The 14,394-nt window shown below is 37.6% G+C and overlaps 1 protein-coding gene across 1 annotated transcript; it reads left to right on the top strand.

Moving 5' to 3' along the window:
• The first annotated feature begins 271 nt into the window (after positions 1–271).
• Positions 272–12,353, top strand: SVR1 (pseudouridine synthase family protein). The gene is made up of 10 exons (XM_086571828.1): positions 272–823; positions 897–976; positions 2,152–2,252; positions 2,363–2,435; positions 7,392–7,485; positions 7,570–7,618; positions 7,810–7,960; positions 8,054–8,110; positions 9,218–9,273; positions 11,768–12,353. Exons 1-10 carry the CDS (start codon positions 358–360, stop codon positions 11,826–11,828), a joined length of 1,188 nt encoding a protein of 395 aa, XP_086427954.1. The 5' UTR covers positions 272–357; the 3' UTR covers positions 11,829–12,353.
• The last annotated feature ends 2,041 nt before the right edge of the window (positions 12,354–14,394 follow it).

Raw genomic sequence — 14,394 nt, 5'->3', positions numbered from 1 at the left:
ATTGTTGAGAAGTCTACTGGCAATGGGATTTTTTATAAAATATATATTAGCAATTAAACTTTTATCTGTCTCAGAATTTTACGCAACCCAAATTTGTGGCTTTGTGCATTCTGTATATTAAACCTTTAGATTCTAATTGGCTCATCTAGTATATAGGAGGGAGTAATACTAGTTAACCCTATAAATTAAATTGAAAGAGAAAATGATATGTATTTTTTAATCAAAGTTACAACTTACATGGATGCATTTAACAGTCAAAATTGGTCCACTAAAAAAGTGGGTCAAAATTGATTTCATTCGTCGTCCACACTCGACAGTTACCACTTTGTTTCCCCATCCTTAAAACAGTGGAACATCATGGCAACAACACTTCCAGCAGCACTATCATCCTCACTCCACGTCATCCTTAAACCATCTCTCACCTCAAAACCCATCTTCAAAACAAAAGCATTCCCACTTCTCCGCTCCATCACTTCCAAAACTGACTTCAACATCACTTTCGCCCCACCACTCAAACCCAAAACCCCAAACCCGAAGCCATCTTCTTCTTCTCCAGCAGTCCCACTTTTGATACCATGGATAGTTCGAGGAGAAGATGGGCAACTCAAACTACAGTCAACTCCTCCTACTCAACTTCTTCACGATATGGCCAATGCCAAAACTACTTCCACTTCACCCAAGAAACAAAAGAAGAAGAAGAAAATGGATACTAGTCCTGTTTTGACTTCGGAGCCAAAGTATTCTAAAGCTGCTAGGAGGTTTTATAATGAGAATTTTAGAGACCCCCCTCAGCGACTTAGTAAACTTCTTGCTGCTGCTGGAGGTATTATAAACTTGTTTATATGTTTTAAGTTTTAAGTTTTGTTGTGTGTCAATTATTGAGTTTTGGTTTGCAGTGGCGTCTAGGAGAAGTAGTGAAGAGCTTATATTTGGTGGGAAGGTGACTGTCAATGGTTCTGTTTGTAATACTCCTCAGGTATGTATGTAGATATACTTCATTTTGTTTTTTAGTATGTTTAAGTTTGTTCCTGTTATGCTCTAATCACATGCCTCAAAAGAACAAACACAAATTGCAACCTTATTAGCTTTTCTGCACTACAACGTAGTTCTGTTGTCTACCCTGCTTCCGTATTCAACATTAAGGTCATAAATAACTGTTCACATATTGTCTAGAGCTCTCTCCTCGGCTTGGATGCTGCTTCTTATTGACATTGTAGTTCATCACATTTTCATTTCCAATCCTACAACTCGGTGCAAATTAATACTTCATGGTTGACTAATTAGATTTGAGAAGATATATTGTATATAAATATATTGACTATGTAGAAATGACTGTTCTCTACTTTTCAAAACGAGAGTCTTAGTTCAGACGGTACATTCTTTTTTTTCAAGCACCATAATTAACTGTATGAGCCATAGTTAAGTTTACTTGTAGTTGGGATTATTAGATATTTTTTGGAGGTTTCAAAAGCTTAGAAGTTATAGGACGCACTTGACACCCGTGGTTGCCATAAATAGTAGCAATAGTGGTGATTGTAAGCTTGCCATATTAACTGACAAAAACTATGAAGGCTATAAGGATCTATGTGTGCAAGGATCAGAGAGCAGAATTTTGTGCTCGAGTGAATTGCTCTCTTAAGCAGCTATAATCCACCGTGGTATCATCTGTGAAATTTCTTCGAGCATACCAACAAAATACTCTCAAATTCAGGATAGTTCGTTTACATGAATGGAGGAGGATAGGTGCTTAGGAAAGTGTTTGTGTCTTCTTACGTATGAGTTTTCGCTCAGTTTTCTTCTCTCTTAGACATTTCTTGCATCCATCGGCTTTGAGTAGCAAGACTGTGGGAATGCGTAGAAGCGACTCTCTTAGTCCCTCAAACTTTTCTCTCTTCCCTTTCTTTGGTATCTTACCCTCCTCCAAACACTCGATTCTAAATTCTTACTCATGTCTTCAACATGTTTTCTCCATTCCACAAGTTTTTTACTGTAATCCCTCACTATCTAGCATCTATTTATTAGATTGATTTTGATGAATTTCGTGTTCGTTTTCTATAAGCAAGTTCAGTATTCCATTTTGATTTCAAAGAATATATTAGAGTCTATTAGAAATGCTGTTTCTTTTCTTTCTATGTCTTTTTTTTGGTGTAGACTCGAGTAGATCCTGGAAGAGATATAATATATGTCAATGGGAATCGGATTTCTAAGAAGCTACCTCCGAAGGTGTATTTGGCCTTGAATAAACCAAAAGGGTTTGTTCTCATTCTACTGATGCTTGATTTATTTAACCTTTATTCAACGAATGGTTTTTGTAACTTCAGTGCTCTAGAATGGTTTCTAAAACTTAACATTAATTGTGCAGGTACATATGTTCAAGTGGGGAGAAAGAGACCAAGTCTGTTATGTCACTACTTGATGATTATTTAAAGAGCTGGGTATGTACTTTCAATCAATATTACTGACGTAAAATAGGATCCTTATATAGGCTTATAGCAGTACGCAATACTTTGAACTATTTTCTTATTTGGTGGATGATAATTACATTGATAGCAAAAGGTGTTACTTAAAAAAGAGATAGGTGGCACCTCAGTGTTTTTTGGTTCCCATTAGAGAATATGATGTGTCCTACCAAAAAGTGAGAGAGGGTGTAAAGTTATTCACTCATCAGTATGGTCACTGTCACAGGGCTAGGTTTTGTACTGAATTTTCTGCACCCTATGATACCCACTAAGTCACTCTTAGGCTGAGACAAGATCACAGAGACAAGTACTTACATTCCAGCGCAGTAGCACACATACACACAGACTACAAGAGTACTTACTTTACAGCACACACACACAAGAACACTAGAGAATCAATGGGAAGGGCCTCTGCCCAATATTGTTGTTGCACATTTAGTGGATACGCTCACACCTTACGCTTTTCATAAGATCGTGGGTTTGTGGTTAAAAGTAGCACCATCATTTACAATATAGTTACAACTGTTACAAGTCTTGAACACTGCCTACATATGATACATAAGAATATTCCACATCCATGCTGTTGTCTATGATTTTCCGCCTGTGTGGAAGTTTCGTATCTACCCACGACGTGTCTTGAGCGGCTGCACGTATTGTAGATCTTGTTAATATTTTCAAAAAATTAGATTTTTTTTCAGCTCTAAACAACTAATCACGGTGGAATCTGGTGGAGCTGTTGTCACCTTTGTCCTTTCTAGCTGCAACATTGTCCTTAGCTAAGTTACATTGACATGGGTATGTGATCATATCCGAGACATATACGAAGTGTCTGACATTGGGACTATCAAAAATTGAGCTATATTACATACAATATGTATCCCGTGTGTGTTCGACACGGACACGTGGATATGTATCCGACACGAATGATTTTTGAAATATGGTGTCCATGTAACATAGGTCCTTAGAAGGGGGTTATGGAGTGAGTTGGGAGTTATCAGTACTCAGGCTTCATGGCTTGTAATGGGAGATTTTAACATAGTATTAAGAAGAGAAGAGAAGAGAAGAAAGGAGGAAAGCCACCTGTTAGAAATGCAATGCAAGATTTTTAAACAGTTATAAATGGTTGTGAACTGATTGAAAGACATTGTGTGGGACTTGATAAAACATGGTGTGATAACCAACAATAAGTGAAAGATACTATATGGGAAACTGAACATATGCATCTTCAATAATGCCTGGGCATTCAGATTTTCACAATGGAACTGTAGAGTATGGTGCAGGCATGGATGTGACCGTGTCCCCTTAATTGGTGGTAGTGTATCAATCCCAAAACCACACAATGCACCTTTCAGATTCAACATTTTCTGGACAAAACATGAGAGTTTCCTTTCATTTGTCAGTGACAGTCGGAGTCAAAGTATTCTGGATTTGAAAAAAATGGAATCATGAGGTGTTTAGAGTTTTAAGAGGACAGCTCCCGAGGGGATATAAGGACTGGGCCGCAGGTTGTGGAGGTTGACTGTCACTTCATCAAGGACTTAGTTATGTGCAAAATGATTGTTACTCCTTTTGCGCACTCTGGAGACTAGCTTGCTGATATTCTCACGAAGCCTTTTTTTTTAAAACTGAGTTTGGGGTTTAGGATTCCCATTCCTTTCATTATAACCCTTATATAAACATGTTTATTTCTGTCCTCCTCGACAATGGTGTGTAGCTTCTCTACAAGAGGAGGTACAAAATAGTTTACATCAGGTGCATTTTCCAGAGATGCAAGGTAATCTGCAGCTCTGTTGCATTCCCTATAAACATGCAAAATATCTATAAACACAAAACTAGTCATTACACCCTTAATAGCAGCTATTAAGTTTAGGCAGAACCATGGGGCATCTTCCTTGTCCTTAACTATCTGTACTGCTCTTTTGGAATCAGTAGATACTATGACCTCTGAGTGTGTAGCATTGAGCAGCCTTTATTGAATGCTCCGTTTCATGTTCTTTGTGTCAAGCTGGGCATTTGTGATCTCTATGCTTCAGGTCGAGGAGGGGTGTTAGAGCTCTAAAAGGACATCTCCTGAGAGGATTTTAGTAAGTTTCTATTATGTAAGACCCTGATATTTTTCTTATATATATTGACTGATTCAAGGCCGAAACTAAGGCCATATCCTGTCTTTCTCCAAACTTTCTTCTCCATTAACCATAATAAAACTTTACTAGGTGTTTGGGAATGTAGACAGTAACATAAGGAAGGCTCAGAAGGATTTACTAGAGGCACTGCCGCACAGAAACAGTTGGAAGATAGGGCTGCAGATGAAGTACTAGAACAAGAAGTGGTGCAGAAAGAACATCAGCTCAATGAAGTTCTGAAGCATAGAGAGTCCTTTCGGCATCTATAAGTCAAAAGTTAAATACCAGATACTTCCATTATTGCTTGTACAAGATCAGACAAGGGGCTGCTTTATTTTCTGAATTACAAACATAGAATGGGGAGAAGATAACTAAACAAAAGGAGATAAAAAGAATATAGTGTAAATAATTTTGAAAAGAGATTCCAGCACAAGGAAGTTGAAATAGATGAAGTGTTGGTTGAGTTTGGTACTAGACATGGTAACTGAAGATGACAATGCAGTGTTAACAGCAACCCCTAATTTATCAGAAATTGAAAAAGTAGTATTTGCTATGAATCAAGGGAGTTCTCCTAGGCCAGATGGATTTCAAGGAGTTCTATCAGCATTCTTAGCCTATTATTAGATTTGATGTTTGTACAGCTGTGAGATCCTTTTTCTGTGGAGGGGCAGATACATTCGCGGTTAACTACTTAACTCTCATTGCAATGGACAAAGATGCATTAAAATGTCTAAATTTAGGCCAATTTGTATGGGTAATTTCATTATGATAATTGTGTCTAAACTCATACACTGAGGTTAAATGGAATTGAGAGAAGCTGGTATCAGCAGAACAAGCAGTCTTTATCAAGGGAAGATACATTCAGTCCAACATTGGCCTAGTCCCTCTGAAATGGCTGTCGAACTGAAGAAGAAGATATGCTGGGAATACGGCAATTAATATTGATATTACACAGGCTTAATACTCTTAGTTGGGGTTTCTTTAAATTGGTTTTAAAGAAATGTGATTTTTATCTGATTTGGATTGATTGGGTGATGACCATTGTGAGAACTGCCACGCTTTCAATCCTAATAAATGTTTGGACCTTGTGGTTATTTTGAATCTGGAAGAGGGTCTAATTCAAGGTGACCCCTTCTCACTACTACTGTTTGCTCTCGCTTAAGATGTGCTGATTAGAGGAATCATTTTTTTAAGGAATGGCCTCTCAAAGCCTATGGTACGGGTCGGACAAGTGTCCGGACCTAATCCTTTGCTTTTGTGCGAGTGGAATTTTTATCTTCTCTAGAGAAAATATAAAATGTGTAAGGAATGTAGTGGATTTACTCCAAAGATTTGAGAAGTCATCTGGCCAATGTGTAAGCAAGGATTATAGTACAATTTTCTTTGGTGGGGTGACAGCTGATAGAATGAATACTATTGAAGAAGTGGGAGTTGATAGGGGTAGTCCTAGGAGTGCCTATTGTACAAGGAAGAGTTACAAAAGCAGTGGTTTGTTATGTTACTAGCTGGTCAAACTTTTGTTAGTAAGGTTGTAAGGAGGTGCTTTGTGCAGGTCATCTATCAAAAGCTATGTTACATGGACACCTGTTTTAGAAATAATCCATGTCGGATACGTATCCACGTGTCAGACACAACACGGACACATATTGTATGTGATATACCTCAGTTTGTATATTTCACTGTGTCGGACACTTCGTATCCGTGTCGGATACGGACGCACATATCCGTGTCAATGTAACTTAGATCAAAAGGGCACATGAACTCATGTAGGATTAGGACAAGGACATTATCAGATTTTGGGTTGTAAAAGGGAAACTTGGAAATGCCCCTCAGGTAACAGCTTGCAAATGGTTGTTTCCAATGAATGACCAGGTTAAAGTTAATGTTGATGGTGCATCATTTGGGAACCCTCGTGAATCTGTTTGGGGTGCTACTTTGAGGGATAGTGAGGGTCAATTCCTACTGAGTTGCACAAAAGGTTCAGGCATTGAGACTGACTACTCAGCTTAGTCCTATGCCATTCTAGGTATCATCAGAAACTGGTTGAACCTTTGGATTGAATCTGACTCCCAAGCAGCTATTCAGGCCTTTGCTTCACGGAACCATGGAAACTTTGGACTAGATGGAGGTGCTTCATGTTGAGGCTTCAGGGATTACTGCTGTCTCACACTCTTAGTGGAGTGAATTTTGCAGAAGATATAGCTCTGAAACTTTAGATAAGAGCACTATGGATTACTATATTATAGGCTTGAGTCCTAATTGCCTTTAAAAGCTAGAGTATTGAATTCTGTCTGCCTAGTGGGGAGGATACATTGACTTTAAGTTTTGTAGGCCACTGTAATATTACTGACCTAACAAAAACAAAAACAAATAAAACGGGGTCTAGGTCACGCCTATGCACACCCTAGGACTATCATATGCCCACATTCGTGCCAACGAACCTGCTCATGCACCATGCTTTAGCATCCACTGTCATGCATTAAGCTCAACAGACATCCCTCCCATATACCTCGATAGAACTTTTTCCTTTATAACAAATTGGAAGCAAGACATCGAGTCCACATCAATATGCCTTTGTCTATATGGTCTGGCACAACCATTTGCCTTCTCATCCATACAGTCTGCACATCTGTTTGGCTTAGACCTGATGGCGAGCAGTCCATGATCTGCCCACGCCCATGGCCTCATTCTCCCACAATCATTTCAGCATGCACACACCCATATTGGCCTGACCCCAACATGGTTCAAATGATGTGGGAATATCAATTACCTCAACTATAGTTCTTATGTTCTTCTTGTCACATTTCAGAATAGAATCAATCCTGGAACACCGAAGCCACGATTATTTACTGTTGGTCGTCTTGATGTTGCAACAACTGGGTTGATTATAATTACTAATGATGGTAGGTATGTCATCTGGTTGCATGCTCTTCAGTTGTTAATTTAAAAGTAACATGCTATGCTGATTGTACAAATTTATGGTTCAGGAGATTTCGCTCAAAGAATTTCACATCCTTCTTCTGGCTTATCAAAGGAGTAAGGTTCCATCCATTATTATCTTAATGCACTGAAATGTTGTGTAGAAAACCAGAGAATCAATATTTCACATCCCGAGTAATTTTTGACTTCTTTTACACAATGTCGACGGATACATGCATTGAGATTGACAAGGTCAAAACCATTCTTATGGGTGTCCTGAGAATTGATAAAAGTGTGTTGCACTGCAGATACATTGCAGCTGTAGATGGTACTGTCAACAAACGACACTTGACATCTATCAGTGAGGGTACTATCATTGAAGGGGTCCATTGTAGGCCTGATTCAGTGGAGCTTTTACGGCAACAGCCTGACATGTCAAGGCCTCGACTTCGCATTGTGGTACTTAGCCATTTTGAAGAACCTACTTGAGTAAATCATCAGTGAGTTTGTTACCGTATTTGTTTTTGACTTGGACTAATTGAGTTCTTACAGGTTCATGAAGGGAGAAATCATGAAGTTCGTGAACTGGTGAAAAACGCCGGACTTATGGTAAGCTTTTCTGTATTAGTGGAACATGGTTCCCTTTGTCATGCTTTCCTTTCTGAAATCAAGTAAACATATTGATTAATAAAATTAGAATAGTGGCTGTGGAGGAATTACGGGGCGTTGATTACTCAGTTGCCTGAACTGAGCAGACTGCCTAAATTCTGCTAATCAATGACTCATATGTCGTGCTTTTACTTATCAAACTCTTCTATCTTGATGTTCCTTCCTGGATTTATATCTCCTTAAAGTCACTAGGATTAAAAACAGTCGTCACATTCTGTCTGTTCCGTCCCAGAGACATGTCGCAATGAGGTTTGTTAATGAAATTGATCATTAGTAAGTGTTACTTGTGTTAGTTCCTAGAGAAGCAACTGAATCCGGTGTAGTTTTGTATCTGCTTAGGTATAAGAAGAAAACTTGCACCCTATCAGAGTTCTTTATGATATAAAAGCTTCGCTTCTCACCCTCTAAGTTTAAAGTGAAGGATGATAAAATAGATTTCAAAGTTTATAATCTGGTTCTTAGGGATGAAAGATTTAAAGTAACATGTTCGCATCGATAAACAAAATAAAAAGGTTTGTGAAATAGATTTCTGTAGTTTGATGAAATGGTACTGTGCACATATAAAACCAAAAGTTTATGCTTTTTTCGCGTTCATATGTTGACAAAGGTTGTCCTACAACCACTGTGGTACCCCTTATTTAAGACTCTCCTTACGTGTTTTACGTGTCTTAACAGTAAAAAATTGTTGATTTGACTTTGCGCAGGATTCATCAAAGATTAGGATGTCGTAGCAATGGTGCAAAGATTATTATTAGAACAATAACCATGATGAAATTACACATAATATTAAAAATGTCTATTTATTTATCAAGTGATAAAAACTTAAAGTTGACATAATGTGTGTGCAATGCATTCATTATCCTTTGTATTAAATTCTAACGACTTTAATCTGGTTCTTTATAACTTAAACACAACAGCAATTCATTGATCTCTGTTTCACGTCATTAAAGTTGGCAGTGGTTTCAATTTCGTTTATTTTCATGTCAGAAAAGAACAAAAGTACTTTAATCTTATTAGTTAATTAGTTTCTCTTATTTTTTTTGTCAGCTTCATTCTCTTAAGCGTGTTCGCATAGGCGGTTTCCGGCTTCCCTCAGATCTTGGGTAACTTTTATTCTATTATCTTTTTCATGCAAATAATTCATATTTTTTTTCTGTACTTCTTTCATGTTGGCTAGTATTTCTTTTTTGCTTGATAAACAAAACTATTACTAGATAAAACAATTACTCAACTATTACAAAGAGATAATTGTTAAACAAAAATACCAATTGATTCTTTTTTCTTTTCTTTTTCCGTTAAGCAGAGCCCATATTACTTAAATTAAATAAATAAATATGCAATCTGAGTTAATGGACCAACTAGGGGCAGAACTCGGTCCTTGATCCAAAAAGCTGAATTAGCAAGGTCATGAGCCTGCTCATTACTACTTCTAGGAATCCAATTAAAGTATGTTACATGGACACCAAATTTTAAAAATAATCCGAGTAGGATACATATCCACGTGTCTGTGCAGGACACACCACGGACACATTGTATGTGATATACCTCTTTTTAATATTTTACCGTGTTGGACACTTTGTATGCCTGTCGAATGCGGACACACGTATCCATGTCAATGTAACTTAGATTAAAGGAAAACAAATTACAACTGCGAAGACTATCTATTAGTAAGGACACTGTTCATCATCCAACTAGTTTCTTCAGGGTTGTTCAGAGCCTGTATTATTGCCTTGTTATCCCCTTTCAATCTGACATTGCTGACTCCTTTAGCCGCAAGTAGAGCTCCCACCTAAGCAGCTGGGTATTCATCAACTTCTGGGTTTCCTGTTTTGATTTTCCTATAACCTGCAGCCTTGATTCTCCCTTATCCCATAGAACGGCTCCTGCTGCTCCCTTTTTTGTGATCCTGTCATATGATGCATCATTATCTAGGTTGAAATCTTCAGCGACAGAGTTACATATGATATATAAGTTTGGAGGGTTGGAGATTGGGATTTTGTCGATTTTCCAAATTTCCAAAGATATGCAGCACTTGGTCCACAGGCTCTGTGTTTGTCTTAGCAGCATCAACCTGTTAGGTCTTCCACCTTCAAAGTCACAATTATAAAATTATTTCTCATCTCCCAGATTCACTGCAGTAAAAAACTAGCATAAATGCCTTGTTTAGCCATTTGTTCTTCTTTGTAGTTCACCCATTGCATGATCTCATCATCTTCTTGTATTCCATTCATAAGTATCCATTCTTATCTTGTTATCTTTTAAGAGTTCTAAGGGATATAAAAGATAGAAACCCTATTTTTTCCTATATAAAAGCTGTGTTAGAGAAGGCCAGCATCCATCCAGACCAATCTCTTTTCTCTCTTTTCTCTCTTCTCCCTCTTCTTCCTCTCTCGTTTCTCATTAAACTTTCTTCTTCATTAGCAAATTTATAGTTTTACTCTATCATGGATCTGAACACACTCACACATGAAAGAGATATGTAAGCAAGTTTCCTCATTGTGAACACAGAAGGGAGTCAAGGGACATGAAAAATCACCCACCAGATGCCTCAGAGTTAGCACATCTGCAGTAGGTAGAATGCCCATATAGAGCTTCCAAAGGAAGAGTCGCCATCTAGCCGCTAAATCTGATTTCCAAATCCTTGTGACTGTAATCTGTTGGTAATCAGAGCTTCCAAAGTTTATAGGCACTTTTAATACTAAAATTGTGTTTGTTTGATCCCAGCCATTGCACCTTGTCTTCTATGGATGTAGATCTGACAACAATGGCGTTAAGACTTGCAGGCTTGCAGCAATACAACCAGGATAGACTTCTTCATCTATAATGTTCTCATTCCAGCCAGTACCATCCAGTCTTAAGAATTATGGAACTCTTGTATTAGGATCAAAATTGCTCCTGATACATTGATTAAATTGATCATTCAAGAAGATAGTTTTCCCTAGTCTCAAGACCCAAGGGTCAGTAAAAAATTTCACTTTCACTTATAATGCCCTTGATAGAGAGGAATAGAGCCCTGGACAAACAGATGAGATTATTTGATTGTGGAAAACCAGATCGGAACTTAGATTTGTGGTTTTTGTATTACGATTTTGGTTTCTAGATTGCTAGTTTTATTTACTTCGACACTTATTATGAAATTTGGCGACTCTTCGGTGGTGATGACGAAGTAGATGGTATTGTGTCTCTTTGAACAAGATGAGCATTATCTGTTGGATGGTAGTATTGGACAGCCCAGATGTCAACACATGATTTTAATTAGAAATTAAGAATTGTGTCTGGGCCAACCTGGATGAAGATACGTCATATGTGTTAGGCCTAAAGCACAAGTTTTAATTTTAGTAATTGGTTAAATGTTTTTCAAGACACGAAACCTAGGAAACTAAAGAGCAGCTAGGTAAAATAAGTTGATTGTTAAAAATCAAATATGTATAATCAGTTAATCATCCTTATTGTTCTAAAGGGGAAGCACAGCCCATATCCTTGTCATGTGATAAAAACGTCCTCTTCAGAAATTATCAGTATTCAGTAATATGATACCGAACATATTATATATTCGTGTCATAGTTAGGTGATTTAATATGAGATTTGTTCTTTCAGGCTTGGAAAACACGTTGAACTGAAGCAAGGAGACCTGAAGTCATTAGGTGGAAAGACTTAGAGAAGAGCTGCTTAATTTTTTCACTGCTATTCATGGCAAGCATCTATTTTATCCTTCAGAAGAAGAGATGGGTCAGCAAAGGATACTAGTGCTCGAAGTTAGGACCAAAATATGGTGCGCACCACTGACTGTCTCTTGTATGCTGATATAGCTTCTATACAGAAAGGGGAGGGAGGGGGTGCTTTTAAAGCTGGATTGGACTAACCAATCTAGTATCAGACCTAATCTTCTAGGTCAGGATGGTTTTAAAGATTATAATTGGACTGTCACAGCTGCCTTCTGTAATGGTATAATGGTGGTCTCCCACACCCTACCACCGAGATTGATTTGAGCAAGTCGGGATTTGTACTGATGGACTTTTCCAATACAGTTTAATATGGTTAATTGTTACCATATTTTCAAATTGTAGAGATCACTACTGGAACTTGTTTGACACTCTGAATGCACCAAACTCTTTTAGTGTTTAATATATATATATAAGATCTACATAGAGGGCATGGTGTTCCCATGTCAGTATTATTGAGATATTAATAGTGAAAAGATTCACACTTGATGGTTGCATGTTTCGGCGGGCTACGTCATTTGCATGTTTCTACCTATGTATGGTGTGAGTTCAGTTGTGCCCTTTCTTGCTGGGTGGTTGAAGGGTTTTTACTCTGCATTACTTCATCGGATAACATGCTTTAGTTCAACACCAGAACTGCTTTGCAAGAGTTCCTATTCTATTTTAAAACACAAGTTTATTCTCTCTAAGCCCAAAAGGACGGCGCGGGAAATCAATTGGTGGTGTAAACTCTTACGACTTTTATCTATAAATTCTATGTAACTTGATACCCGTAATGTTTTGGGATGCTTTTGGGATGCCCCTTGTATTTTTTTGTATATTAGCGTTAGTCCTCTAGCTCATGATCAAACATTAGTAAATGGCCAGGTATCTCCTGATCTGGACTGGTTGTCTTTGCTTATACTGTTAGTCCCCGGCCAGATGAATTGCATTCATTGAGCCCTTAATAGCCTAACATCTTACTATATTAGAAAAATATGGGGTAGGAGGAATAGTGATTTGGTGTCATGTTGTGTCCATCACAGGGGCATTTTCGTCATTTTCGTCTCTTAACAAAACTTCTCGACAATTCTCGATTTGTCCTCTCTCTCTCTCTGTCTCGAACATTCTTCTCTCCGCTTTCACTATATCTCCAATTAGGATTAGAATTCAATCTATTTCTCTTCGGACATAATCAAGCATCAAACCAATTGGAAACCCAAATGCCATGGTGTTCTCAGCAAGCTTTTCAAGGGATATCCAGTTCCATCATTGTTTTCGAAGGTAAGTTTGGTTTTTACAATTTGGGCATTGCGTAGTAAGCTTAAATTTGAAGATAAGTTGAGATTTCAGTTTGTTTTTGATGAATTTTATTGAAATTTATGTTGTTCTGTTATATAACGTTGTTAAGTCTTTGATTTATTGCATTTTCAGTATAGGTTTGTTGTAATATTTGTGTAAATTATATTTCTGGTTTGATTTAGGTGGTGAGTTTCCTGTAGAATGGTTGAAGATTAGTCAACAGGTATTTCTCTATCTTTCCTTCTTTGTCCTCTTGTATTAATTGATGTTCTATCATTTTGTGATTCATTACAGTTAGTACGGTCTATGGTCAGTTCTCACCACTTTGCTTTGTATTAGTGATCAGTAGTGAGCAAGTTGCTTTGTACTTGGACAATCTACATTAAGGTACTTTTTAGCTTATATAAGTACTTTTTTTTAGGCTTTGAGCTAAAATCAATGTCAAATATACTACGCAATTAGATTATCTTTGGTTTGCAACTTTTAGTAAATGGAAAGAATTTAAGAATGTAGATTACTCATAGGAAACATATGGCGTGATTAGCCAACTCGGCAACTCCGACGACCTGCGTTGGATGAAATACTTTATGCAACTCAGTGTCATTGCAACTAAAGTGTGCATGCCAATATGCCACACACAAATAGAATATAAAATACAATTGAGTGTTAAATCACCTATTTGCCCCCATTTAGTCTTCTCTTCATAGCCACAAGTCCACAACTAATAACATGTGGCCTCCTTTACGAGAGTTGTAGAATTAGTGCCTTGAGAAAGTCCACCTTCTTCCATGAGTGTTGAAGTTAGGTAAATTCCAGTAGTAGCTTAATATTCCGATTGATTAACCAAGTCCATTTAGCTTACTAGTGTTCCATTATGGTGTCATCACAATGTTTTGGCGATATATGCAGAAATATCTGAGAGGTGAGTGACGAGATTTTGACCTTTGGCACCAAGAGCCAATTCAAGGTTGTTGCATTGCTATTGGGTTAAATTTTGGCGGGGAGACAAAAAGTTTGTTTTCTTATCGAATTTGGGTTTTCTAAACCATCAGAGTGTTTTGTACTAGAAAACCATTGCATCACATTGGAGATGAATTTATCTTAGGTATTTAGGCGTCAATCAGAATATTTGCTAGGATTAGTTTTTTGTGCAGCTTACTACATGAAATTGGCCACTATATGTTTCGGTTAAATTTCCAGTATTTACAAATCTCATACAGC

The sequence above is a fragment of the Coptis chinensis genome, chromosome 7 (genome assembly GCF_015680905.1).
Source record: "Coptis chinensis isolate HL-2020 chromosome 7, ASM1568090v1, whole genome shotgun sequence".
NCBI classification, from domain to species: Eukaryota; Viridiplantae; Streptophyta; class Magnoliopsida; order Ranunculales; family Ranunculaceae; genus Coptis; species Coptis chinensis.
Note: the sequence above shows the minus strand (reverse complement) of the source record. Positions and strands in the feature narration are given on the sequence as shown.